Source organism: Equus przewalskii, chromosome 17 (genome assembly GCF_037783145.1).
Source record: "Equus przewalskii isolate Varuska chromosome 17, EquPr2, whole genome shotgun sequence".
Lineage (NCBI taxonomy): Eukaryota > Metazoa > Chordata > Mammalia > Perissodactyla > Equidae > Equus > Equus przewalskii.
The window spans coordinates 74,279,700-74,305,125 of record NC_091847.1 but is presented as its reverse complement, the minus strand read 5'-3'; the positions used below and the strand labels follow the sequence as shown (position 1 = coordinate 74,305,125).

General features: G+C 40.6%; 1 protein-coding gene and 1 long non-coding RNA gene across 13 annotated transcripts in view; one reads left to right on the top strand and one right to left on the bottom strand.

Annotated features, from left to right (window-relative positions):
* FTCDNL1 (formiminotransferase cyclodeaminase N-terminal like) overlaps window positions 1-25,426 on the top strand; it is a 96,666-nt gene that overhangs the window by 7,377 nt on the left and 63,863 nt on the right. For 7 of the 12 annotated variants that reach the window (XR_011528862.1, XM_070581739.1, XM_070581741.1 and 4 more), the window contains exon 5: window positions 18,620-18,805. Coding sequence is in view for 10 of the 12 variants with exons in the window: in XM_070581739.1 (XP_070437840.1) it covers window positions 18,620-18,805 (186 nt within the window). In the remaining 2 variants the exon portion in view is untranslated. Of the gene's footprint in view, window positions 1-18,619; window positions 18,806-20,129; window positions 24,705-25,426 lie in introns of those variants that run through there. The other 5 variants (XM_070581743.1, XM_070581744.1, XM_070581746.1 and 2 more) reach the window with 3 other exon arrangements.
* Window positions 9,765-13,503, bottom strand: LOC139076849 (uncharacterized). The gene is made up of 2 exons (XR_011528864.1): window positions 12,975-13,503; window positions 9,765-10,526 (listed from the first exon to the last, which is right to left on the bottom strand). It is a non-coding gene; the product is annotated as an uncharacterized lncRNA (long non-coding RNA).

Here is a 25,426-nt window from a genome sequence, read left to right as displayed (position 1 = left end):
ATTACATTAAATCTCAAATTCGCCAGCACATGAAGTTCTTCATTACATCAGGACGAGTCCTCCCCAGATGTTTGTCCTGCAGAGGAGGCAGTTGACGATTGGAGGGTCTGGGCGCGGGATCTCTCCCTTTCCTTGCCCTTTTGATTCATTGGCAGCTACTGTACCTCATGATTTAAACATGGACATTTCTAATTAAATGAGAGCTCAGCTGCATTCTTGAACTAATTTATAACATTTGATTTGAAATGTAATAGCTTCAATCTTCATCTGATTAAAAGCAGTCATATACTGTACATGGTTACTATTTTGATGCTCCAACATGCAGTTTTTATTTTTACATTCTCCTTTCTACACAGCTGTTCATCTAATATCATCCAAATTTTTTTAAGTTTTTTTTTTTTTTGTAACAGCATGCTCAGGCATTCTTATGAGGCAGAAGTATTCAAGTTCTAGGATCTTGCTGTTCTCAGAATGGTGAAGGGGTGTTTTTCACTAGAGTGACCTCTTCTCAGGGAAACCAACTTCAAGATAATAATTGTTAAATTTCTTTGGGAAGAAGGGCAATAGAGAACATTCCAGTGACATAAAAGATAGTTAATATGTATAATTCATGTGTGCTTTGTATGCAACAATTCTGAATAATATGTTTCAGAACTTTTTGATATCAGCTGGCAGCTTGCTTATACCTTAAGGAAGGGGTTCTTAAAGTGGGGCCAAAATTTCTGTTCAGGGGACTTGTAAATACTGTCAAAATCATTTGCAAGTTTTTGTTTTTGTTTTTTGCTAAGGATGATGTTTGCTGAGTTAACATCTGTGCCCAATCTTCCTCTATTTTGTATGTGGGTCACTGCCACAGCATGGCTGCAAACAAGTGGTGTAGGTCCACACCCAGGAACCAAACCCAGGCTGCTGAAGCAGAGCACACTGAATTTGATCACTAGGCCGTGGGGCCAGCCCCATTTGCAAGTTTTTATGCATGTGCATTTGTGTATACATACATAGACACACACACACACATAATTTTGCATATAATTTTAGTTTAAGAACTTCTAGAATAAAGGGCACAGCAATGCAGAGGCTCAGAGGTGAAAGCGGCCTGGGCTTAAGGACCCGCAAAGGACTTCAGCATGGCTGGCTGCAACTTAGAGAACAAGTGGGATGGGAAAGGCATTCCTGGGAATGTTAAGAAATGAAGCTCAAGAGAAGTGATCAGAGGTCCGATCATGAAGTCTTATATGCCGGGTTAGGGAGTGCAAACCTTATCCTAAAGGCAGTGGGAACCCTTGTAGAGTTTTAAGCGAGAAAGTGGTATGATTGGCTGTGAATTTTAGAAAGATCACTCTGCCTACGTGGTAGAGAACAGAGAGGAAGCAGGCAGACCAGTTGGGAAAGGTGATGATGACCTGAGATAGTAGAGAATGGAGAGACTTCATGGATGTGGGGGATGGGGAATGAAGCCGGATATGAAAGTGTCATCACTCACAAATGATGGAAGAAAGAGGGTCTGGGGGGAAAGAGCGTGAACATGTCATGTCTTTTACACGCTGCCACTTGGCAGGTGGATATAAAATTGAGAGCTAGGAGACACGTAGATCCATCTATATTTTTTTAAAGTTTATAATTTTTAAAAGATGTTTTGAACTTTAGTTTTCATTTTCTATAAAAAGTATATTTGCTCTATTAGACTGCATCTCATTTTTATTTCTATTTTGTCTCTAAAATTTTTCCTCTCCTCCCTTTTTCCCTTCCTTCCTCTATCCTTCCTTCTCTCCCTTCTTTCCTCCTTCTTTTCCTCCCTTTCCTTCTTTTTGTTGTCAAAATGCATGTGGCTAAAAGTCAAATGTTCTCCAGGATTTGTTCCAAAAACTCTGAGTACCTATGTAACCATCCTTTCCTCCTTACTTTAGGCACACTTCAATGTCCTTCTCCATGGAGCCAAGGGCTTTCAACTCTTTTCTCTTATCATTTAGGATTCAAGTCCACATACCTCAATATCACACTCATATTGGTACTTCTTGGTTTTTTAGTTTTAGGCATTGTCTATTGACTTTTCACTGCCGAAGATGAGAATTTAGCTTCCTTTCATTCCACCCCCAACACACACGCAAGCGCACGCGCGTGTGCGCGCGCGCACACACACACACACACACTTCCCAATCCTCCCTCCTCTCAATATAGTTATATCAAAATTTGGATCAATATTTAGTGATTACATTATGACTATGTAAACATCATTCACAATGAATCATTTAAAACGTTATTGTTTTACCCTTTCTGTACAACTTTTTCTTTTTGCTGGAGTTGATCATTATCTTTTTGATTGTTTACTTAGTTTTTTATATACTTATCACACATTTAACCCCAAACTCTCTGTCAGCATCTCTCCACACATTCAGATAGAACATTCTGTGCATTGAATGTTCTATTAATTTCATCTTCTAAAAGAAATATCTGCTAGAACACTCTGATCTGTTCCAGTTAGGACTGTTTACCCTCGATTTATTGAGGATAACTGTCGTCCTGGGCTCTCCCTTTGCCATCATCCTGGGTGTTCCCTTCATCTTTCTCCATGTTGAAGTCCCTGGTTCCTGAATCTGATGTCTTCTCTCTCTCTCTTTTTAAAAAATTGTGTCCTTGTTTTCCTGGATCATGTCCTCTGGTAGCTTTCTAAAAAAAGGGAACTACATTTTTGAGGCCTTGCATGTCTGAAAATGCCATTATTCTACCTTACATTTATTTGTTAGTTTGGCTAGGTATAGAATTCTAGGTTAGAAATAATTTTCCTTTATTTTGAAGACATTGTGTCATTGAATTCTTATTTCCATGTTGCTACTGAGAATTCTGAAGCCATTATGTTTCCTGATCTTTGTCGGGATCTGTCATTTCTATCTGGAAGCTGGTAAGATCTTCATTTTGTTCCTGTGTTCTGAAACGTGTGTGATGAACCTTTGTCTGGACCTGTTTTCATTTGTTGTGCTGGATACTTCGTAGGTCCTTTGAGTCCTTGAAACTCTTATCCTTCAGTGCTGGACAATTATGTTGACTTATTCCACTTTTTTTCCATTTTCTTAGTTCTTTCTGGAAGCCCTGTTATTTGGATGTTGCAACTCTTGCACTGGTTCTTTACATTTATTTTATCTCTCACTTTGTATTTTTATAATACTTTCTGGCAAATTTCCTCTGCTTTATATCCCAAGTGTTCACTAAATTTTTCATGTCTTCTATATTAGTTTCCAAATGCTTTTATTTACTCTCTGAATGTTCCTTTTATTGTATTATTTTAAATAACATTCCAGTCCTGTCTCATGAATGCAGTATCAGTGGATAATTTTTTGTTTTAGAGAAGCAATCTCTGTGAGCTAACATCTGTTGCCAATCTTCCTCTTTGTTTTTACTTTTTCCTCCCCAAAGCCCCAGTACATGATTGTATATCCTAGTTGTAAGTCCCTCTAGTTCTTCTGTGTGAGCCACCACCACAGCACAGCCACTGACAGATGGGTGGTGTCGTTCTGTGACCAGTAAATGAACCCAGGCCTCCTAAGCAGAGTGTGCCGAACTTTAACCACTAGGCCATCTGGGCTAGCTCTCAATGGATAATTCTTGACATTTTCTTCTTCCTGAAATAGTGTCTGTTCTCCACCCCCCACCCCCAGGTTACTTTTTCTTGTTTGTGTTAAAGGCCTTCCTTGGATGTCTGATGACCCTTGGTTGGCTGTTGCTCTAGAGTGGGCACTAAACGGCTCAGTGGATACTCTGAGTATGTAGCTAAGGTCTGTCAGCTGTAGGCTGCTCTGGCTGCATGGTTTCTTTGGAGCACCTATTTTTTTGGCCTTTCTTCTTGGGCTGTTCATGTTCCCCAGAGAAGGATCCTCCACTCTTCAGCCTGGCGTGTAGACACAGCTGTCCGTGTTTTAGGAGCTGAGTTGTAGAAGAAGGCTGGAAGAGGCTCACAAATTCCCCTTTTCTTTCATCACCCTTACCTTCCGCTGTGCCCAATATCCCCCAGCCCATACCCCTTGGGTTTTACCTCTTGCGCCTTCTGCCAGGCTGGGGCAGGGCAGTTTCCTGTCTGTGCGGAAGTGGGTGGGATCTAGTTGCTGCTTAAACAGACTTCCCACCAGTCTTCCTGTTTTGAGCTTTGCCTTTACCTTCCTTTCCAAAGTGAGGCTGCCAGTTCTGACCATTTTCAGGGGCCTGTGCTGTACGTTGGGTTGTTTCTCTGCCGTCCCTCTTGCTGCCTTGGGTCTGCTAAGTTGCCTACCACTCTTATATCTGCTCTCCGAGTTCCAATGCTTTTGCCTCCTCTTCCATTTGTTTGTTTGAGTGAGTCAATGCTTTTAAAAAGTATCTCTTTATCACCTTTTTCTGGGGCTTTTGGAAGAAGTGAGAGTAAACATAGGGATCCACACTCCCATCTTTACTGGAAACCCCCTCCTTCTCTCATTCTTCTTGGTGATTGTTAATTATCTTAGATCCTTCAAGAACAATGAATTCACCTAATTTGGAATCAGTGGTAAATTTACAGGAACATTATTGTTTTGTCTGCTATCCAAGTCAATATTGAAGATATTTAGTCTCAATTTCTGGACTTCTATAAATTTTTTATAGACAGTTTCTCTGAAGGATTACTGTGAGTCATAGTGTTCCCTGTACATTTTCCACTTTTTCCTTCCTCGGTGTTTTCATGTGTGGGAGCCTGTGTCTCTGAAACGTGAGCCTGTTTCCCATTCACACACGAACCTTCGTGCGAAGGACTGAGTGAAGATGGAGGGAGGGGTTAGGGCAGAGCGCTCAGGCAAATTCTCCTGATGATCTGACAGTGAAAATGGGCTTTCCCGACGTGTCGGGTCATAACATTCAGCTTTAGGAGTCTGGACCATAGCTGTGAAGTTTGTAAATGATATGGGAGCTTGCTTTTTGTTTCCTGTCATTAAATCGAATGAAATAGTGTTTGTACAATGCCATATAAATTGACATTATTTAGAAGACTAGAAAGATAAAGTGCTAGCTAAGTAAGTTATATGAATAAAGAAATAGCTCTTACATGACTGGTTTTTATTTTTGATTTATCTTAAAATATATAAAACATTAATGGATTTGATTAGAATTATCAGCCTCGTTAGATGTTTTCTCGAGTATTTTTGTGACTTGGAGGACATGTGCCACGACAAATTCACACGACGTCAACACTTGCGTGATAGTCTTGAGGCCCTTTGATTACCTTATTACAGATTGTCAAAACATGGGCTGATCTGGCAAATCAGGAACAACTTTTCACTTCAAGAATTTTCTACTCTGACTCTCCAGTTGCTATGGAGATTGTCTCGTAAAACAGCCTTGGATTTGGTTGAGATTAGTCAATTTAGATGCTGGGTCCTGATGCAGTTCTCTTCACCAGCAGCATTACCCTCATTGCCAGGGCATAAAAACAATGGTTGATTTTTTACAAGCATAATTAACATAGTTTTAGGACATAGCATTTAGTTTGAGAATTAAGGGATACTGCCACCATATAAAAAGCTGAAAAAACAAGGGATTGTGCGTTGGGAAAGTACTTAAAATATTAAGATTGATTTCCAGTGACTTTAGTACATTTTAACTACAAGGGAGAGTTACCAGGTGGTTCATAAATGCGCATTACTACAGGCTTAATAAATGCAGCAAGATTATATCTGTCACAGTAAAATAGGTACCAAGGAGGAAAGAAAAGGCCAAATGGGAGAACTGGGATAAACTAACCTTTTCTTCCATGACTGGTTATTACCAGTGAACCCAACCAGACTTGAAAAAACTGCATTCTTTTCTCTCGCTTTGGCTCTGCGGTAACCTCAAGTCCGAACGAGTTAACATGCCGTGGGCCCACCCTTGACCAATGGAGGGCACCTGAGCTGGTAGATAAATGCTCTCATCTTCTCTCTCTGAAATCAATAATTCTAAGGCCCATTCCAGCAAGATCAAGCCCCAGCTGCTCACAGCAATGACCAGCGTGATGACACGCCCTTGTACTGGCTTTTCCTCCTTCCCTGTTTCACTCTTGATGTATATTGAACAGGGTTTATTGAAAATATTGACAAGGATAAATGTACTATAAGAACGTTCTAATTGGGAGAAATAGGTGGAGTGCATAAAATCTTTGCTGCCTGACTGTACACTTGTTATAATTCTTTCTTAGTCTAGAATTCACTTATAAGAGTATAGTTAAAAACCGGGAGACCGCCCCCCCACTTCACCCAGAGAAAGAGTCTCTTCGAATACTTAGGATTAAGCCATGGGTCTTTGCAGGAGACATTAACATTCACCCCTTACTAGCAAAGGCAGCCCTGGGGGGCCCTCAAAGTTTAGGGGCTCTAGGTTTCCTGGTTTTGAGTAGTTATCTATAGCACCCAGAGAGAGACTTTTTATGATTGCTGATGGTGTTTTAGAGAGTGTGGCCCTAATGGGGATTTATAGCCTATTTGACGGATACCATGCTAACTGTTCAAGCCCAGGACCCCTGACCTTGGCCATGCTTTTCTCGAATTCCTTTTCATTTTTATCCATGCTTCCTAGGATTTATAGTGACTTCCGGTATCAAGGCCACTGGGATTACAAAATTCTGAAGAAATGACATAGTGACGCCAGTGGCATTGATGGGCTTGTAAGATTAAGTACATCAACCCAAACCCCTCCACGCCCTCATGTATCCACCAGCCCGTCCATCTGGTGTCCATTGGTCAAATGAGGGCGTGCTTCTCCGGAGCCCCAGAGCGTGTGATAATAGTAATGACAATAACATGTGGTTATAACATCATTGTTACTTAGATTAATTATCATTTATTGTTTGACTATTAAAATTGCGTATATTAAGTAACTCATTCTCTAATTTTAATTAACCAAAAATATATAGAAAGATAATATCTTGAGATATTAATTGTTGTGCATTTCTTTCCCCCATAGCCTCTGCATGACTCTTTCCTGGACTGTCTGAGTTCTCTGCATCTTGAGGAGTATAGAATTGCTATAGGGAGAATGAGGAAGTAACAGTCAGTGTTCATGTTTGAATTTTTGACAACCAAAAGGGGAGGCCTTGGGAAAGCAGAGCACAAAGTTTATTCCATAGCAATAGAGTAGAGAAAGAAGGAGGCCCCCTCACTCCCTGCCCCAGGAAAAGGAGGGCTAGGGGTAGGGTTTGAGATGAGAGCATTATAAATAGTACACTTCTTCCTTTCCCCAGTTGGAACCAGTTCAGCAGTAGAGAAAGGCAGGTGAGAAATGGAAATACTAACTTTATTACTGATAAAACTAATATTGACAGCTGAGCTTACCCAACTGGAGAATCAGATGGACTTATCCAGCCAGTCATAGGCAGCACTGGGCAGCATAGGCCTGCCCTGGAAAGCTTATGGCAAGGAGGAGTGTGGACTGGCCTGTGTGTTTCCTGCCGACAGCTAGCTCCTAAGAAGGAAGAGGGAGGAAGGAGTGGGCCTATGCAAATCCAGCTTCTCTCCCAAACTCCCCATCAACGGATGAATATTGAGAGGGAGGGAGACGAGTGTTTTAATTTCCTAGGGCTGTAGTAACAAAATGCCACAGACTGGGTGGTTTAAACAACAGAAATGTATCACTCCCAGTTCTGGACGCTGGAAGTCCAAGAGCAGGGTGTTGGCAGTCAGTTCCTTCTGAGGGCTGTGAGGGAAGGATCTGTTCCGTGTTGACTTGTAGATTGCCCTCTTCACATTCATGTGACGTTCTCCCTGTGTATTGTCTGGGTCCAGATTTCCCTTTTTTATGAAGAGGACACCAGTCATAGTGGATTAGTGACCCAGCTTACTCCAGTATATGACCTCTTCTTTACTAATTACATCTGCAACAGCACCATTCCCAAATAAGGTCACTCTCTGAGGTCCTGGGAGCTCCGGCTTCAACATATGAATTTTTGGAGGACATGAAGTAACCTATAACAGCCAACAAGACCAGCAGAATGCTCTCCATGTGGAAGGAAATGTCAGTAGTGGGCAAGAAGCATTTCTCTCCAAAAGGAGATTTAAAGAGGTGGGCATGGGGGGTGTGGAAATGGGGATCCCCTGGGAGGTGGTAAAGAGGAGCAGGACTGTGGGAAGGGGGATCAGCTCTTGACCTGTTTTGGGGTCAAATGGTGAGAGTTAGGGCTAGGCTTGAGACTCTGAGAAGTTATGGAGTGTTGGTGGCCAGTGGCCAGGAAGCTGTGTGGGAGCCCAACACACACAAGGAAACCACACTAACCCATGCCGTCTATTTGTTTGCCATTTGGGGAGCCCTTCTTGGGTGGAAGAGCAACATTAACTTCCTTGCTGTGAGGAGTGGGCTTTATGCTGAAAGCTGTTTATGCATTGCTGATACCTTGGCCAGCAGAAGGATTCCTGGCCATTCCAAGGCTTTTCCATGTCCCATCTGAACTGCTCTTTGGTGCAGCCCCAGCTTCTCAATAGCCCCCTTGAAAGAGAGTGAGAGATCCTTACAAGGGGGGGCACTATATGGAAGCAACAGGCCCGATTCTAATCCTACCCACCCATTGCATATGTGTATATGTATGCATATGGGCCTGTGAGGGTTTTTTTAATCAACATGAACTAAACAATTATATCACATTGAGTGGTCAGACAGGAAAGCCACATGGTAAGTGGGCAAAATAAGAATTTTGGAGCTGAATACACCTGAGTTCAACTCCCAGATCTGCTACTTATTTGCCAGCTGACTTTAGGAAAATTTTTGTCTCTTTTATAGTTTTTTTTTTTTTATATCTATATAATGGGGAATAATATCATCCTGGCAGGGCAGTTATGGGAAGTAATGCCTGTGTGTAAAGCCCTACCTCCCACCAGTGAATAGCCGTCACTATGTTTAGCAATTCTCTGTGGCCTTATGGAGGGGAGGACTGAGCAGTTGGGGCCCAGGCTGTTCCCCTCCACCACAGAGAGACTGGGTCCCTCTTCTCTGTTTCATGTTATCAAGATTCCAAATAAGATGCCCTTTGACAAAAGGGATTGTATAACAAGATGTTTGAAAATCGCTTGAGTGGGAGATCTCTGAAGTGCTTTCAGCTCTAAAATTCTAAGTTCTATAGCAGACAGCTTCTCCTTCATCATTTCTTCATTTGCAAAATGATATTCAGTACCTGTTTCAGAGAAGTATTATGAGGATGAATGAAGAGGTATTTGTGAACATCCGAACAGTATTGAATGCCTGTTAGGTTTCCATTTGCCACAGTGAGTGCTGTTGTGACTATCGAAGTGTAATAGAGTCCTTCCCTCCAAGAAATCTGGGGCCATGAATCTACCTGCAACAATTAGGGAGCACCATAGGACAGAATAAAGCAAGCTAACGAATACAGTATAAGTTACCTACGTTTGGTCAATCAGGAAAGTGTAATTCTTTAAGCTAATCATATCATGTCTGCACAAAGTGGTATTTATGCCAGCACATGCCCTGTTCATGAATAACATCTCTTGGAAGTATATGTTGCATACAAGGAAATAACAAGATTCTTGGGTTCTGGTATATGAAGATATACTTGTAAATTGTGCCCCAAACTACCAATATAACATGTATTTTCATGGATATCTGTATCTCCATGAAAGTATATGGTATATTAAGAGTTTGGGGGCACATAATTCTTGTGTTCATAGTAAGGATAGAGGATAGGTTCAATGTTTTCATTCTATAGCTGGGAAACAGACGTAGAAACATTAAGAAATTTATAGGTTTCCATCAAGAAAGCAGGAAAAAAAAAAAGATCCGCACAACTGTTTATGAATTAGGCCTTGCCTGGAATTTTTTATTAATTCTCTTTTTCAAAATTTCAAACATTACAGAGAAGGTTAAAGTTCACCTCTGACCACCACCCCCATTCTGGTTTCCTGAACCACCCCCTGCCAAGTTATGGTATGAGTACTCTATGCTCACACTCAACCCAGAATTTCCCCCATGCTTTTATTTATATACATATATATGTATATATTTATAAATCCAATATAGTATTTCTTGTATTTGTTTGTAATGTAAGTGCTTTCATACTATAACTTTTTCATTCAGCAAGATATTTTGGAAATCTATCTATGGCATTATATGCAGTTCTAGCTCATTCGTTTTAACTGCTGTACAGTTATCATAGTGTGAATATATCACATTTTATCTCTTCCCCTATTTGTAGACATTCAAATTGTTTCTCATTTTTCCTATACAAATAATGCAGCAATGAACATCCCTTTTTTTTTTTGCAAGGAAATATTTGCCCTAAGCTAACATCTGTTGCCAGTTTTCCCCTCCATTTTTTTTCCTCCCCAAAGCCCCGGTGCATGGTTATATATTCTAGTTGTAAGTCCTTCTAGTTCTTCTATGTGAGCCGCCACCACAGCATGGCTGCTGACAGATGGGTGGTGTGGTTCCATGACCGGGAAGCGAGCCTGGGCTGCCAAATTGGTGAGTGCTGAACTTTAACCACTAGGCTGTCAGGGTTGGCCCACAACATTCTTGAAAAGTCTGTCTTGTGCACAAATGCAAGGATTTCTCTAGGGCGAAAAGAAAGGAATGGGATCATTAGGTACAAATGTTTAAAAATATTTTTACAGACTACTTTTTACACAAAAATCAATCAAGTGCTTATTCTGTCCTCATTTATTTTAACACGTTAAGTTTTTTCTTTGCGTTTTATTTTTTGCCACGATGCCAATGATAAATTGACAGCTCAGAGACACAAGTGAAATGACTTTTTCTTAGCACATCCTCTTCATTTTGAATCATCAGTACTGTTATCAGCACATCGTTATTCTTAAGCTTATTTGTCCTTTAGAAATGAAACGTGACAGAGTACACAGTAGCATCCGGTGACAGGCAGTAGAGTTGTGTTTTCTTCCTTAAGCTGTTTTCTGCTGCCTCAAGAAAGAACAGGCAACAGAATGTGTCAGTAGAAATGCTGTTTAGGAATTGTACTTGATCTCGTTTTTCAGCCTGATGTTTCTGTTCTTTCATCATGAAGATCAGCTGCGTTTTATTTTTTTCCAGTCCCTTAGAATAACATCCAGTTCTAGTCAGCATGTTTAATGTACTTCTCAATGATGTTCTAGCACAATAAATTTTAGTATCTCGTGCATGTGTACATATGGTAAAAATTTCTTCAAGTCTTGGCCGTGTGGGGGAGGAATATTGCGGTTGCTTTGTTAATGCAGTGTTTGTGTTGGAGCGATTACGGCCCCGTGCTGTAACTCTCAGCGCTGGGCATAATGAGATGGCTTTGATGGTGGCGTAAGAGTCTAGTGGGATGGTCACAGCTTCACACTTCAAAGTCGAGCATATGGGGTGAATACCGGGTAGCTTTGTGCTCTTTGGGGGTGGTTGGGAGACAATTCTTAACAGCTCTGTTTAATGAAGACGTTGGAAAAGAAATGCTCTGTCTTAAAAGTAATTTTGAATTGCAAAGAGAGAAATTTCCACCCGCTCCTTTCCACAGACTAAACTAAGAATAATTTTCCCTAGTCTGCACTTAATTAGAGGCAGTGCAGCGTCACCCTACTACACTGTATTTTCAAATGTCTTCTCTTTCAGAGCACTGTAGCAAGATTAGTCGGCCAGTTTTATTTTAGGGATGTGTACGAATTTAGGCAAAAACCTTTAAGGTTATCTGTTTTACCATCTGAGAGATTTTTATGGCTTCTGGTAGAGAATCTTTTTTTTTCTTTCTCATTAAAAAATACATAAATAAAAAAGTCAACTAAACAAAAAACTTGGCTATATTAAGAGAGCTATACTAAAACTAGAGGATGTTTGTACGATTTCAAGTCTAGCACCCAGTTTAATTTTTAGATTCTGTGCTTTTTTCCCTCTAGTTGTTACTGAGTGTGAGGTGATGGGGTTGAAAAGTACTCTTTTTGATTGCTATACACTTATGAGAAGATACTTTTTTGAGTATAATTAAAGTTCTGGTTTAAAAATAATAATAAGCCACACGTTCATACTCTGGGTCAGAGGAAAGAGAATTGATCTATTCTTCGAGGAAAGGGAATGACAGGCTTGAGGTTTGTTCCTAATTGTGCATTTTGGCTACTAAAACCAAAACGAAGTTTATCAGTTATGTTCCTTGAGCTGCTGAAATGAAATTCTGTTTAACAGTTAAATTTCAACTCCATTTATACCAGTAGTCCTAAATTGTTCCTGAAAGAAACAAAAGCAGAAGGGAAAAGGATGATGTTAAATACCCCTGTAGACATGAAATGTGGGTTAGTATAAGGCAGGCATATACATATAGTGAAGCAGATTCTTAAATACTGGCTTAAATGTTGTATATTCTCAATAAAATGCTATATTTCAGCCACAGTTATGTCTGTTATAGGTTCAGAAAAAACATTCGTGTTAAGAATATGAAGCTTAGGGGCTGGCCCTGTGGCCGAGTGGTTAAGTTCGCTCACTCTGCTTTGACAGCCCAGGGTTTTGCGGGTTCAGATCCTGGGCACAGACCTAGCACCGCTCGTCAGGCCATGCTGAGGCGGCGTCCCACCTAGCAGAGCTAGAAGGCCCTACAACTAGAGTATACAGTTTGGCACTGGGGGGTTTTGGAGGGAAGGAAAAAGAAAAAAAAAAGATTGGCAACAGATGTTAGCTCAGGGCCAATCTTTGAAAAAAAAAAAGACTATGAAGCTTAAATTTCTGCTCTCATTACATGTGTCCTGCTTTTGCAAAGAGGGATAACCAAACTCATAGAAGTCTCTAAAGTTAAGACTTAAAGTGATGAATATACCTGTTTAGAAATGGCTAAAAATCATTTTTGAGTAAATAAGGTCAGCCAACTGTGAAGGTTAAAATTATTTAAGAAATATTGTCATTAAATCAGCCCTTTCGGAATATGACTGGTGTAAATGGAAAGATCAGAACTACTAATAATAGTCATGGGAAAAGCTTGTCAAAAATAGAAGAAAAACTGACAAATAAAGAGCAATTTAGGAAGCTGCAGAGGTTTGCGCTACCTGCTTCAGGATTGCGGGGTGGCACCATTCTCAGCACAAGCTGGGTCAGCTGTTTGCCTTGTCTCACGATACCCACCGCCTCAGGTAGCCCACCAGTACAGGAGGCTTTGACGGCTGTGGACCGACTACTGTTCCGAGGGCCACTCAGAAGACGTGATGCCAGAGGTGGAAAACTGGTCCCATGGCTTCTCACTGGGGATGCACTATCCTCTTGCTGGTGTTACACACGGTTCTCGTTTTGTTAGCACGGCAACCCCTCACTGCCGTTTGTAGGTTTGGAAGGGACCCTATTCCAGGTCTGCAGTATCCAACACCCGCAGAGTGCTGGGGAACTGAACTCAATTCATCCAGCTTAACAAGCGCTGATTGTTCGGGAAGTTTGAAACCCAGATGGAGAAACAAACGTCCAATACAAGTAGATTAGACTTGGTGTTATATCCAATAACAGCTGTAAAATACTGTGCAAATAGCAGAGAGAGAACTGAATGTCGGTGGAAGGCGAGCACGGTTATCAAGCAGGGGTTAGTTCAGAAGTTCTGCTTTCTTGGGTTTTGTTGAAAATGAGGAAAGTCCCTGCTCCGGAAATGCTTGACTCCACTGTAGAGGGAACAATGGCTTTACAGGAAATGCGCACACGACTGTTGTTTTAAATAATAATGCCACTTACCTGAAAACAGATGAGAGAGCTTCCCACGTAAGGTTTGAGCTTGAAATATTCAGAATTTTTATCTTCTTTCAGAGGCCTACTTTTTTGCATGATGTTAGCACTTGAAATTACATGAGATGATTTTTACATAGGTTAACGGTGAAAATAAAGTGGTAAAATTAAAACTGGCTCTTTCGAATGTGCTATTTATATCACAAATAGAATAGCTTGCTAGTAAGTATTCTTCTAACTAAATTTGAGACATTTCTTTGAGATGCCGGCAATCTAAATTTACTTTTCAGCAAAATTACAAATAGCTACTTGCCCTGGGCCCTCGGTTAGAAGCACAAGGTTGTTTCCTTGAGTGTGAAGGGTGTAGTCCGTGATCTCTGTTACTAAACAGACTTCAGCTCTGGATGTCTTTTCACGGTATAGGGATAATGAAATATTTCCTTTCCTGGCCTCATTAGAGAACAGAAATTAAGTTTGATTCCTTCTGTCATGAGGTTGTGTAGAAGAGATAACGGAAGATGAGTATGTTAAAATATAGGGGAATTTCTAGTAAATAGGGACATGACAGTCCAGGAGGGTAGTCAGAACTCAGAACAGTGGCGTAGGCCTGCCAAGGGGAGAGGAAGCCAGCATTCACTGAGTTGGGGGACCCCGCATTGTGCCAGATGCTTTTCTTAATTTATCTATTTTTTTTTATATTTTCACTCATTATTTTGATAAATCTAATTATACCAATATACAAAATTTTTGTATATATATTTATTCTTTGTGTTGTTGAGGTCACATTGGTTGATAACATTGTATAAATTTCAGGTATTTATCATTATATTTTGACTTCTGTGTACGTTACATTGTGTTCATCACCAAAAGTCTCATTTCCATCTATCACCATACAAATGTCCACCTTTACCCTTTTTGCCCTCCCCCCATTCCTCTTCCCCTCTGGTAAGCACCAGTCTGTTCTCTGTATCTGTGTTCGTTTGTTGTTGTTTTTGTGTTTATCTTCCACATATGAGTGAGATCATACAGTATTTGTCTTTCTCTATCTGATTTATTTCACTTAGCATAATATCCTCAAGGTCCATCCATGCTGTCATGGATGGCAAGATTTCATCTTTTTTATGGCTGAGTAGCATTCCATTGTATATATATATATATACCACATCTCCTTTAGCCATTCATCCATTGATGGGCACTTAGATTGTTTCCATGTCTTGGCTGTTGTAAATAATGCTGCAATGAACATAGGGGTGAATATGTCTTTTCGAATTAGTGTTGTTGTATTCTTTAGGTAAATATCTAGAAGTAGAATAGCTGGCTCGTGTGGTAATTCTAGTGTATGAGAGTTCCTTTTTCTCCACATCCTCTCCAACACTTGTTATTTCTTGTCTTTTTAATAATAGTCATTCTGATGGATATAAGGTGATAGCTCATTGTGGTTCTGATTTGCATTTCTCTAATGATTAGTGATGTTGAGCATCTTTTCATGTGCCTTTTGGCCATCTGTATATCTTTGGAAAAATATCTCTTCAGATCCTCTGCCCATTTTTTAATCCAGTTGTTTGTTTGTTTGTTGTTGAGTTGCATGAGTTCTTTATATATTTTGGATATAGTTTTTCTAATCTTAATGTCTTTATCCATTTTATGGGGTAGTTTTGTTACTTTATTTTTTTCTTTACTTTCTTTATTTTTCTCTTCTTTTTTCTCTTTTCATCTCCTTCTTTTTTCCCTTTGGTTTAACTAAAGTACTTTACAGCAAGTTCCAAAGATCATGTTATTTCACCCCTACATATTTAATATATATCTCTAAGCAATGTGGACATCTCACATCACCATGATGCCATTATCACACACGACAAAATCATAATTCTTTGGTACCGTCTAACACCCAGTATATAATGGGGCAAACGTCTTTTCTGATGAGCTTATTTGAATCTGGGTCTACACATGGTTCGCACATACACTGATTGTTTTATCTCTGAGTCTTGATCTAGACCAGTTCCCCTGCCCCATCATTTTTCCTCCCGTTCACTGATCGCAGAAACTGGGTTAGCAGTCATAGAATTCGCACACTCTGGGCCTGTCTGTTTGCTTCCTTGTGGTGTCATTTAATTTGTATCTTTATCCCTCACATTTCCTACAAACTTTAAGTAGCTCTAGAGGCTTGACTGGTTTGAAGTCCAATTTTTTACAGTTCTTCAATGGTGGGCTATGAGCTTCATGCTGCATCATATCGGGAGGCCACGATGTCTGGTTATTTCACTTCTGGTGATGCAAAGATAAATTGTTCCGAATTGACATTTCATGAGGGTTTCATCCATTGATAATCTTTGCCTAAAACAATTATTTTCTTAGGGGATGCAAAATGGTGATTTTTTAAATTATATCATTACTTCTACATTTAGTAGTTGTATTTTTTCTATTAAAAAAAAATCTTTCCAAGCCAGCCCTGATGGCCTAGTGGTTAAAGTTTGGCGCTCTTATTACTTTGGCAGCCTAAGTTCACTTCCCAGTTGCGGAACCACACCACCTGTCTGTCAGCAGCCATGCTATGGTGGTGGCTCACATGGAAGAACTAGAAGGACTTGCAACTAGGATATGCAAACATGCACTGGGGCTTTGGGAAGGAAAAAGAAAGGAAGGTTGCAACAGGTGTTAACTCAGGGCAAATCTTTCCCTGAAAGAAACAATAAAATCTTCCTCATTAATTCAAGCTATCTGGCTACCCTGAAATACAGTTTATACAGGAAAGGCATGATAAATGCTTGAGTTTTTTTGCTGAGGAAGATTGTCGCTGAGCTAACATCTGTGGCAGTCTTCCTCTATTTCGCATATGAGACACTGCCACAGCATGGCTTGAAGAGTGGTACATAGGTCTACACCTGGGATCTGAACTTGTGCAAACCCCAGGCCGCCAAAGCAGAGTGTGCAAAGTTAACTACTATGCCACTGGGCTGGCCTCTATTTTTTTTCTTTTAATTGCCAAATTTCTAGATAAAGAGTTGGTGCTTTGGAGGAAGCTTTTTTTTTTAATTTTATAGATAGAGAAGTTGAGGCTCAGAGATGTCAAGTAAATTGTTCAAGATCCCAAATAGCTATTAAGGAGCAGAAATGCTATTCAAATTGATATCTTCTGGCCTCAAAAACATATGCTATTTCTGCTAAGCCAAAATGCACCCTGCCACGGACCCTCCAGTTGCTGACAGCTGGGAGTTGCTACTGCAAATATCTTCCACTGCTTTGCCCTTTAGCAACCAGGCTCCAAGAATGCCCCTCCGCAGCATTCAGGGCTTTGTAAATGTGTGCAATGCTCCAGAGCTGTCACTCCAAATGGAGGTGCTGGCCTGGAAGGGCCGAGAGCTGGGAAGAATAGAGGCTGGGGCGCAGGGCACAGTCGGACAGGCTTTCGGCATCGCAGGCTGTTCTTCAGGCTCCTGCAGCAGCCAAAGTGCCAGGCGCTCTCAATGATGGCTGGAACAGAGATCAGCAATCTGGACAATTTAGAAACTTGTCCAATGTTAAGATGTCTTAACTTCCTAACTCCCCTAAACGTTTCCCCCTTTCTTCTGCGCCCCACCCTCCACCGTTCCAGACTTGAGGGGAAAATTTAGCTAACTGCCTAAACATTATTTTACAATTCCTAAGCCTCAGTTGACTCTAAGTGTCCCTGGCATTTGGTCCCCCCACCCCCAGGAGCAGGGGTCCTTTCGTATCTTAAAGTAGTGTGAAAAAAGCAGAGATCACTTAGTAAGTTTGGGAGATTTTCTTGGCTTCCTGGTGTCTACAACATCACGGGATCCTAATGCTGGAGTCCCTGCTGGACTCAGAGAAAGAACATTTCCCAAGACTTCATATGACCCAGAGGTACGGAATCGTTTTTGGCGTCCTCCACATTTCACCCCTCCCATCAACATGGCAGTCTATATTAGAAACAAACAAATAACAAACCCTAAACTTGCTCTTGGAGAAGTTTCCTGTGCTTATTGTGCCCAGAGGCCCCGTCTCAGCCTCTGATGTTCCATGATGTACCTCCAGGTAAAGAAAGCCCACACTCCGCTGCCCCGGGCCGGCACCAAAATTCCCTAAGTACCTGCATTTTATACATCAGACAAAAATTTGTGCTCTCTCTATCGTTGCTTACAGGGGGCTGTGATTGGTGGAAACATGCTGTCAGCTACAGACAGAGGTCCTCTGAAGTGGTTCTCTAGAAAAAACAGGAAAGCAGTTCTGTGATCTGCCTGGAGGAGAGAGATCAGAGACAGAATCTAGATAGAAGGAATGGAAGAAGAGGATGAAAGAAGTGTTGTCGTCCCATAAAACTAGGTTTAAATATTAGGCACCCTTATAGACCGTGTGGCCCAGCCTGTCTGACAGAACTCTCTACGGTGGCAGAGATGTCCTGTGCTGTCAAGTAGGGAGACCACTAACTATGTGCGGTGACTGAGCGCTTGAAATGTAGCAAGTGCCACTGAAAAACTTAATTTTTAATTGTATTCATTTTAATTAATTAAAGTTAAAATTAATTAGCACATTATTGGACAGTGCAGATCTGGCCCTTGTGCTCTTGACATTTTATTTCTCCTAGCAATATACACAATTTGGGGCTCTTATAAAATTGTTCACAAATTGAAGGCGCTTACTTCATTAATCTTATCGATGACTTTTCCTTGTGAGATTAGGTTGGTAATGGCTAAGAAATTCCAGCTGTTGTACAAAGACAGACTTTTATTCTGAGCCTAACTTCAAGGGAAAATTAATTATGCTTAAATTTTGATCTTTAAAATTTGTATAAATTATATGCTTTGGTGGTGATGGTGACACAGTGCTGAGAATGTATTTAATGCCACTGAACTGCACACTTAGAAATGGTTAAAGTGGTAAATTTTGTGCTAAATATATTTCACCAAATAAAAAAATTATATGCTCTATATTCTTTCTTTGGGCCTGATTTTAGTTTAATTTTGTTGAACTTTCCCGCTGCCCACAGGCCTTGCTGAGAGTCTGCTGCTGCACGTGCCCGGCTGCAGCCTGTTTCTCTTTGGGGAGGCCGACCTGCCTGAGAAGCGCACTCTCGTCCAGAGAAGGAAGCAGTTGGGCTGGTTCACGAGGAGGGATTTCAGTACTCTGGAACCCGACCTGGGAGCTGCGCCTGCCCGGAGATGTGGTTTAACAGGTGCTTAGTCTGGTTGTGTTCTGCTTTTGTTTGTAAACTTGACGATAGAATCCCGAGGACCCCTTCATTCGGTCCGTCCTGCGTCATGCAGGAGGGTTACAACTGGGGCTCCTGCTTGAACTGGGGAGGGTCTCCACTCACTCACCAGTGCCTTCATAAGCTGAGCAGAGAGGCTAGAAGCCCTGGTCAGAGGATTGATGAGAGCCCCTGGGAGTGATATTCCCGATGCATAACAAGCCCTGCAGTACGGCAGGCAGCTCCTGACACCAGGGCAGGATCCTGGAGGCCCATGGTTGTGCCAGCTGTGAGGTTGTGTCCTGGGGTGTGCGGGGGACGCCTGGGGGTAGGGACTTGGGCAGAGGTTACCTGTAGCTGGTAGGAAGTCCTTCAGTACTTGAACATCCAGTCTGGCTCAGCTGATGCTTACAGCCAGACATCAGTTCTAGAGGCACCCTGGAGAAAAGCTTTTCTAGACATCGGTCTTCCAGAACAGAGAGAACAAACGCCAGGGATGGTATTTCCTCCTTCCCCTGGGTCTCACCAACTCTGGCCTCTGTCTGCTATGCCAGCCCTCCCCATGCTTAGGGTTTACCTTAGGAAAAGGCAGTGTGCCCCTCTCCAGAACTCCAGCCAGTGTCCCTGCACTTCACTATGCTAGTGCCGTTTATTTGAGTCTTAATTCTTTCATTCTCAGATATCTTCTGTAGGGGTCACAATTAAGCCATGTTAGGTAACATTTTGGTAGTCGGTTAATACCTTAGCAGTTACTAGATACCCAAGCAGCAAGAGGTGGGCAGGCATAAGAAACACATTTCTTCGTGGCCCAGCTCTGCCGCGGTTACACAGAGGCCTCTGGTTACTGACCCCTGCTACAGAATTCTGCCCTGCACCGAGTGATTTCTGTAATCAAGTAGAGTGGCACAAAGAGAAAAGCACAGGCTTTGAGGCTGTGCTCAAATCCAGGCCTTGCTGCTTACTGCCCGAGGGACCTCGGAGAGTTCCTTCATCTCGTTAGCCTCGGTTCCCACATCTGTAAAATGGATATAATAATGGCATCTCCCTCAGGAGACTGTGAAGTTGAAATGTCTATTGAGTGCCAAACACAGTACTAAAGGGCCATTTTTTTCTTCCCTGTAGAGAGGAGATTTATAAAAAAGTGATTATAAATGTATTTCAGTATTTAGTTCTGGAAAAAAGGAAGAAGCTGATTTCTCCTTGCCAGTTTGAGCCTCACGTACTTTCTGACGATTTATCTCAGCAAGGGTAGCAGCATAAGTTTAGTGACTAAATTTTCAGAAATCTATTTCCTGGTTTCTCATTTGAGCTCACTGAAGACAGCGGAGAGAATAACACAAACCTGGTCAGCGCAGAGCCGGGTGCCTGGGTCACAGTCTGAGGACGGGAGGTAGAGACGGGGATGCTCGTGGCAGAGGACAGAAGCACTGGCTTCAGCGTTAGGGTAGGCAAACCTTGAAAAACGTACTTCTCATTTTTGCAGTGCTGTGAGAATGAATGCGTCAGTATTTGGGAAGAACGTTAACTTGATTTAACAAGCGTATCAGACTTACAGACCGAATGTCCCTATTGTCCCTAATCATATTTAGTCTCCTAAGAACAGACTCAGTTTGTACTTGTTCACACCAAAGCAAACTTAGCTTCCTGGTCTCATCTAATGATTGCCTGTGGCAGGGGCGATCTCACCTGTTTTACGTTGCTTGATTTGAAATGGACAACCAATTGGGATTTCTAATTTGTTCTCTGTTTTTACTCCACATGGAGCTCTGTGATTTACGTGGAGAATTTCATCAACTTCTGAAAATCCTAAATTGAGGTTTAAAATGCAAAAATTGTCACAGAAATGTTTAAAGATGATATTTTAAAGGTAATATTTGATACTGGTAAAGATGTAGTTAGAGGCACTCATACTGCCAATGGTACTATCAATGGGTATAAACTTTTTGGAAGTGAGTTGATGATATGTAGCAAGAAATGTCTTAACTGCCCTGCAGGAATTCTAGTTCTGGAGATGAATCCTGAGGAAACAATTAAAGGTAGATGGATTTATGTACAAGTATGTTCATCAAAGCATTATTTATAGCAGCAAATACTGGAAACAATGTAAGTGTTTCATATTTGAGAATGATTCAATAAGCTGTGGCATGCCTAACCGAAAGACTACTGTGCAAGCAATGAAGCGTGAAGTTTTGGAAGACTTTTTAGAGACATGGAAAATACAGTGTAGAGAGAATTGGTAGTTGATGAATCAGTGCAACCAATGTTACTTAAGTACCTAGTATGTGCCAAGCACTACCATCAGTGCACAAAGTGGAGTCTATATACCCTCAAAGAATTTATGTTCCAGTGGGGAGGGGCAAGGAGACAGACAATAAATAATAAGCTTAATAAATAAGGAGTCATATGGTCTGTTAGAAAGCGATCAGTGCTGCTGCCAAAAAAATAAAAGTGAAAATTGAACAGGACCCAGGGCATCGTGAGTTCTGGGATGGAGGTGAGGGGTGATTTTAAATGGGGTAATCTGAAGCAGGCCTCCTTGTGAACAGCACGGGAACACAGTCTCGAAAGAATGTGGCTGTTAGCCAAGGGGAGATGCAAAGAGCCTTACGCCGAGGAAATCATCAGTGTCAAGGGCAAAGGATATAAAGTAGTATAAACAGCGTAATCTCAATATCATAAAGTACATATGCATCTATTTTATTTATCTCATGTATTTATAGGAAAAATTTTTATTCTTAATTTTAAATTCTTAAAGCTTCCAAATTATTTTCATAATTTCTCTAAATCGATCTTGTGATTATTTCCCGTCATCTTTCATGAAGGATAATTATTAAGGTTATCACTGGTCAATCTGATAAAAGCTGGGGTTTAATGTATTAATTCAAATTGGATTTGATGGAAGATTCAAGATAAGAAGGAAAAAGTAGCACAACTTTTCCCCCATTTGTCTTTTTTGCTAATATCTCCTGACAAGTGGTAGAAACCTTAGTTTGTGCAAAAAACATGAAAATTACAAGAGTTACCAAGGTTAGGCAGACCATTTGTTCATTGAGAGACCCTCATTTAATAGGCTCACGGCAGATGCTAAGAGCAGAAAAAGAAAATGTCTCAAAGAGGAGCAGCGATTAAAGGATGCGGATAAACAGTTAGTTTCTAATATTTCACTAACCAGATTGTAATTCAAGTTTAACACACGTGATCAACCGAAGTCTTAGGTTACCTTCCTTGCGCAAATTCTCCCTTAAAAAACATTTGTGTTGGGAGGAGTAAAAAGCTTTCACTTTTTAAAAGTAATATCTATTGAAGTAGAATTTATAATACCTCTGTCATTAGGGTAGAAATGTTATTCATCTCATTTTTCAGTGAATTTATTTTCTAACAATGGAAATTTCCCTCATTTTCAAATTTAATGTCTTTATATATTTTTCTAACATTTTTTTAGTTACATCAGTGTTTCTCAACATATTTTTCCACTCCTCCCATCAAAACAGAAAAGCCTCAACACATTGTTGCTATGTTTATTTCTTTTCCTAAAAAAATTAAATAGAAATGATTGGTGCTATCAACCGAACACTTACAGTTAACTTTCCAGTGACAAATTAATCTCCACAGTACCCAAGAGGAAGCACAATCTATACGGGAACAGGTCTCTGTTTTGAAGTTCCCTGAGAATATTATAAACAGTAGAGGAAAAGTGAGCTCAGAAATGATTAACACTCTTAGTCAGTGCCAAACACACAAAATCTTTTAAACCAAATTCCTTTTAAAAGTTTGTAGTTGGCCCGCACGTGGGGAACAGAAATACGGGCAAAGCAGTAATAGTTGATACTTTCAGATCTATAAATAAATACTTTAAACATATATATTTTAAAACCCTAAACATTTATGGGATAATTTAAACACTGCTGGCTGATATGTTGTATGAATGGCCTGCATATATGCATCGTTGTTTAAAAATACTGGGACTATTCTTTGAGCCGTAGTTTCCTAAGAGGCCTTTGGAATCATAGGTGGAGGCGGTTGGTACGTCTTGGAATCAGGGACTTCTGTTTCGTTACTTAAATGGATTACTGAGAGCTGCCCCTGCTTGCTTCTCTCTCTGTAAATAAGAAGCAGCATCAGGAGCTTTTCTTGACATTGAGTAACACAATTTACTTCACACCAAATATTTTCCCTAGTCTTTGAAAAATAATTTCCAGTTTTGGCATGAGTCTTATTTTAAGGAACCTATTTTCATAATTTTCTGTGTTTGCTTGTAAATCTTGTTGGGATGATAGAAGATGAAAGTCTCCATATGTAAGTAAGTATGTAACCTGTAACTGAAACTGGGCGGTAGAGGGCACGGTTGGTTCTACTTTGATAAACTTGGGGGCAAGCGAGTCATCTGAGGCTCCTCTTGCCTGGGCTGGCTTCATTCTATGACGGTGTCAATGTGTACCTACTTCTGTCATGTCCTCTCTGAATTATTATTACTCTGAAAGATTCAAAGTTGAGACTTTGAGAGTCACAAGTCCTCGTGGAGCAGGAAAACGCCAGAGCCATTTTGCAGAAGGACGGCTGAGCAGAGGCAGTGTCTTGAAGAGGCGGAGCTTGAATCCAGACCCCTGGGGAGCCTTTCCCAGCCCTGCGCCACACAGTTCTCACTCAGCTTTCTTTTCTGTGGATTTGGCCACATGCATGAGAGTTCTGCATTCTTCCCGCCATGAGAGCATTGGACTTAGCAATTATGTTTGTTTTACGGCTTTAGTCATCAAATGTCCTGTTTCAGCTGTGGTTTCTCTTTAGTACATGTTCTAAAAAATGTCATGTGCCAATATGTAATGATGACTGACTGCTTTTGATGTAATGACCGCTTATGTTTTTGAAGCTGAGGTCCGAGTCTGTTACCTTGCTGTGTGTTACTGTGAGCAAAGACCACGTTTAGGGTAGGTTTATCTTGTCTTAGCCTTTTTTGAGTTTTTGTACCCAGCAACCTACATGGTTCCTGGCAATTGGCAGATTTTCAGTAAAAATGTATTTAATGAGGGAGTTGCATGCTGGTCCATGAGAATCTATTTATTCAAATCGTAATATAATCCACAAATTTGAGGTTCTCTCTTCAGATGTAAAAATGCCAAATATCCCATAACACCACCTCAGCTCTCTCCTCACACATGTTTTAATACTAGCCACCAAAATGGAGCTTAATATAATAAATTGAACTTCTAAAGACATCCCTAAGCAACTTCTGACCCCCTAAAATGAAAATCTTTCTGTGGAGGCAAAAATATTGGATCTTTTCACCTTTAGTTGATTGAAGATGATGGTGCCGAGAACTGTTTTTGAGAATAATTTTGATTATCATAAAGGGAAAAAAAAGCCCGTGTTTCTTCTGAGTGCTGCTTTTTCATTTTCTAATGGGCTCTTCACTATTGTTTTGTCTGAATGCAGTTTTTTATTTGTGCTATTCCAGACGTGGTCCTACCACAAGCGTCTTTAAACCAGACATTAATAGCATAGTTCACAGTCATTACTGCCAGTGCTCAAACACAAATATTGCATTTGTGTTTGCAAAAGCTACACATCAGATGTTAATTAAGTGCATTTGGTTTTTTTCTGCTTAAACAATCTGGCATAAAGAGTTTACATCTATATCAGTTCACCATAAGGTCTCTACAATATCTCACTCACCAGCCGTGCAGTATATGATAAATACAGTGTTTCCACACAAGAAAATAACAGAATTGTCAGGAAAACATCAGGCCTGTTATATTTCCCTGTGAAATAATAGCAACTGAATCTCAGTTTCTTTTTCTTTTTGATAAAAAAAAAAGTATTTAACTAGGGGTAAACACCAATATTTAGAATGATAAATTTTTCATTAAAGAACACATGGAAAGTGAAATCGTACCAGAGCTTTTTTTCCTTGTTTTTAGCTTGCTTCAGGGCGTTGTGACAGTTGCGTTGGAATAAAATTGGAACTTCAGCTCGCAGCGAGGAGGTTCGTGCTGCCGCCAGAGCAGCCGAGTGCCAATCTGCGGGAGGCAGGAGTGTGCAAAACCGCAAACTGAGAAACAAACTTTCACATCAGGTTTCTAATCTTAGAGCAAAAATGGAATTACTTCAATTATATGACATTTAACCAGAAGTACAATTTGCTGCAATTAATTATCTCCCTTATTTAAAGATTCTTACTAAGTTTAAATTAGCATAAAAAATCCAATTCTGCATTTGCGTGAGGTCAGTGGGGCTGCTGGATTTCAGCTCAGAGTTTGGTTCTCTAGGATTGGGTCGCCATATTGGCGTTGGACTTGGGGAGGAGGAAATAGAGGAAATGGGAAAAGCCTGCATTTGGGCAGAAAGCAGATTTCTTTATCTTTTTTTCAAGGGAGAAATGGGTCGTGGCCTCATGACCCCTCTGGGAGAAAACTACTGTCCAGTTAGTCAGAGACTTCTCAGACTCATTGACTGTCTCTGTTTATTCGCTACTTGAATAAGATACAGTGATAAAACAAAATAAATTATTATGCAGCTGAAGTTTAATGGAAGAATTCAAAGTACTCATAACTAGGGCATATGTAAAAAATGATCATTCTGTCTTAAGTGGTTACCTCTTATATTGTTTAA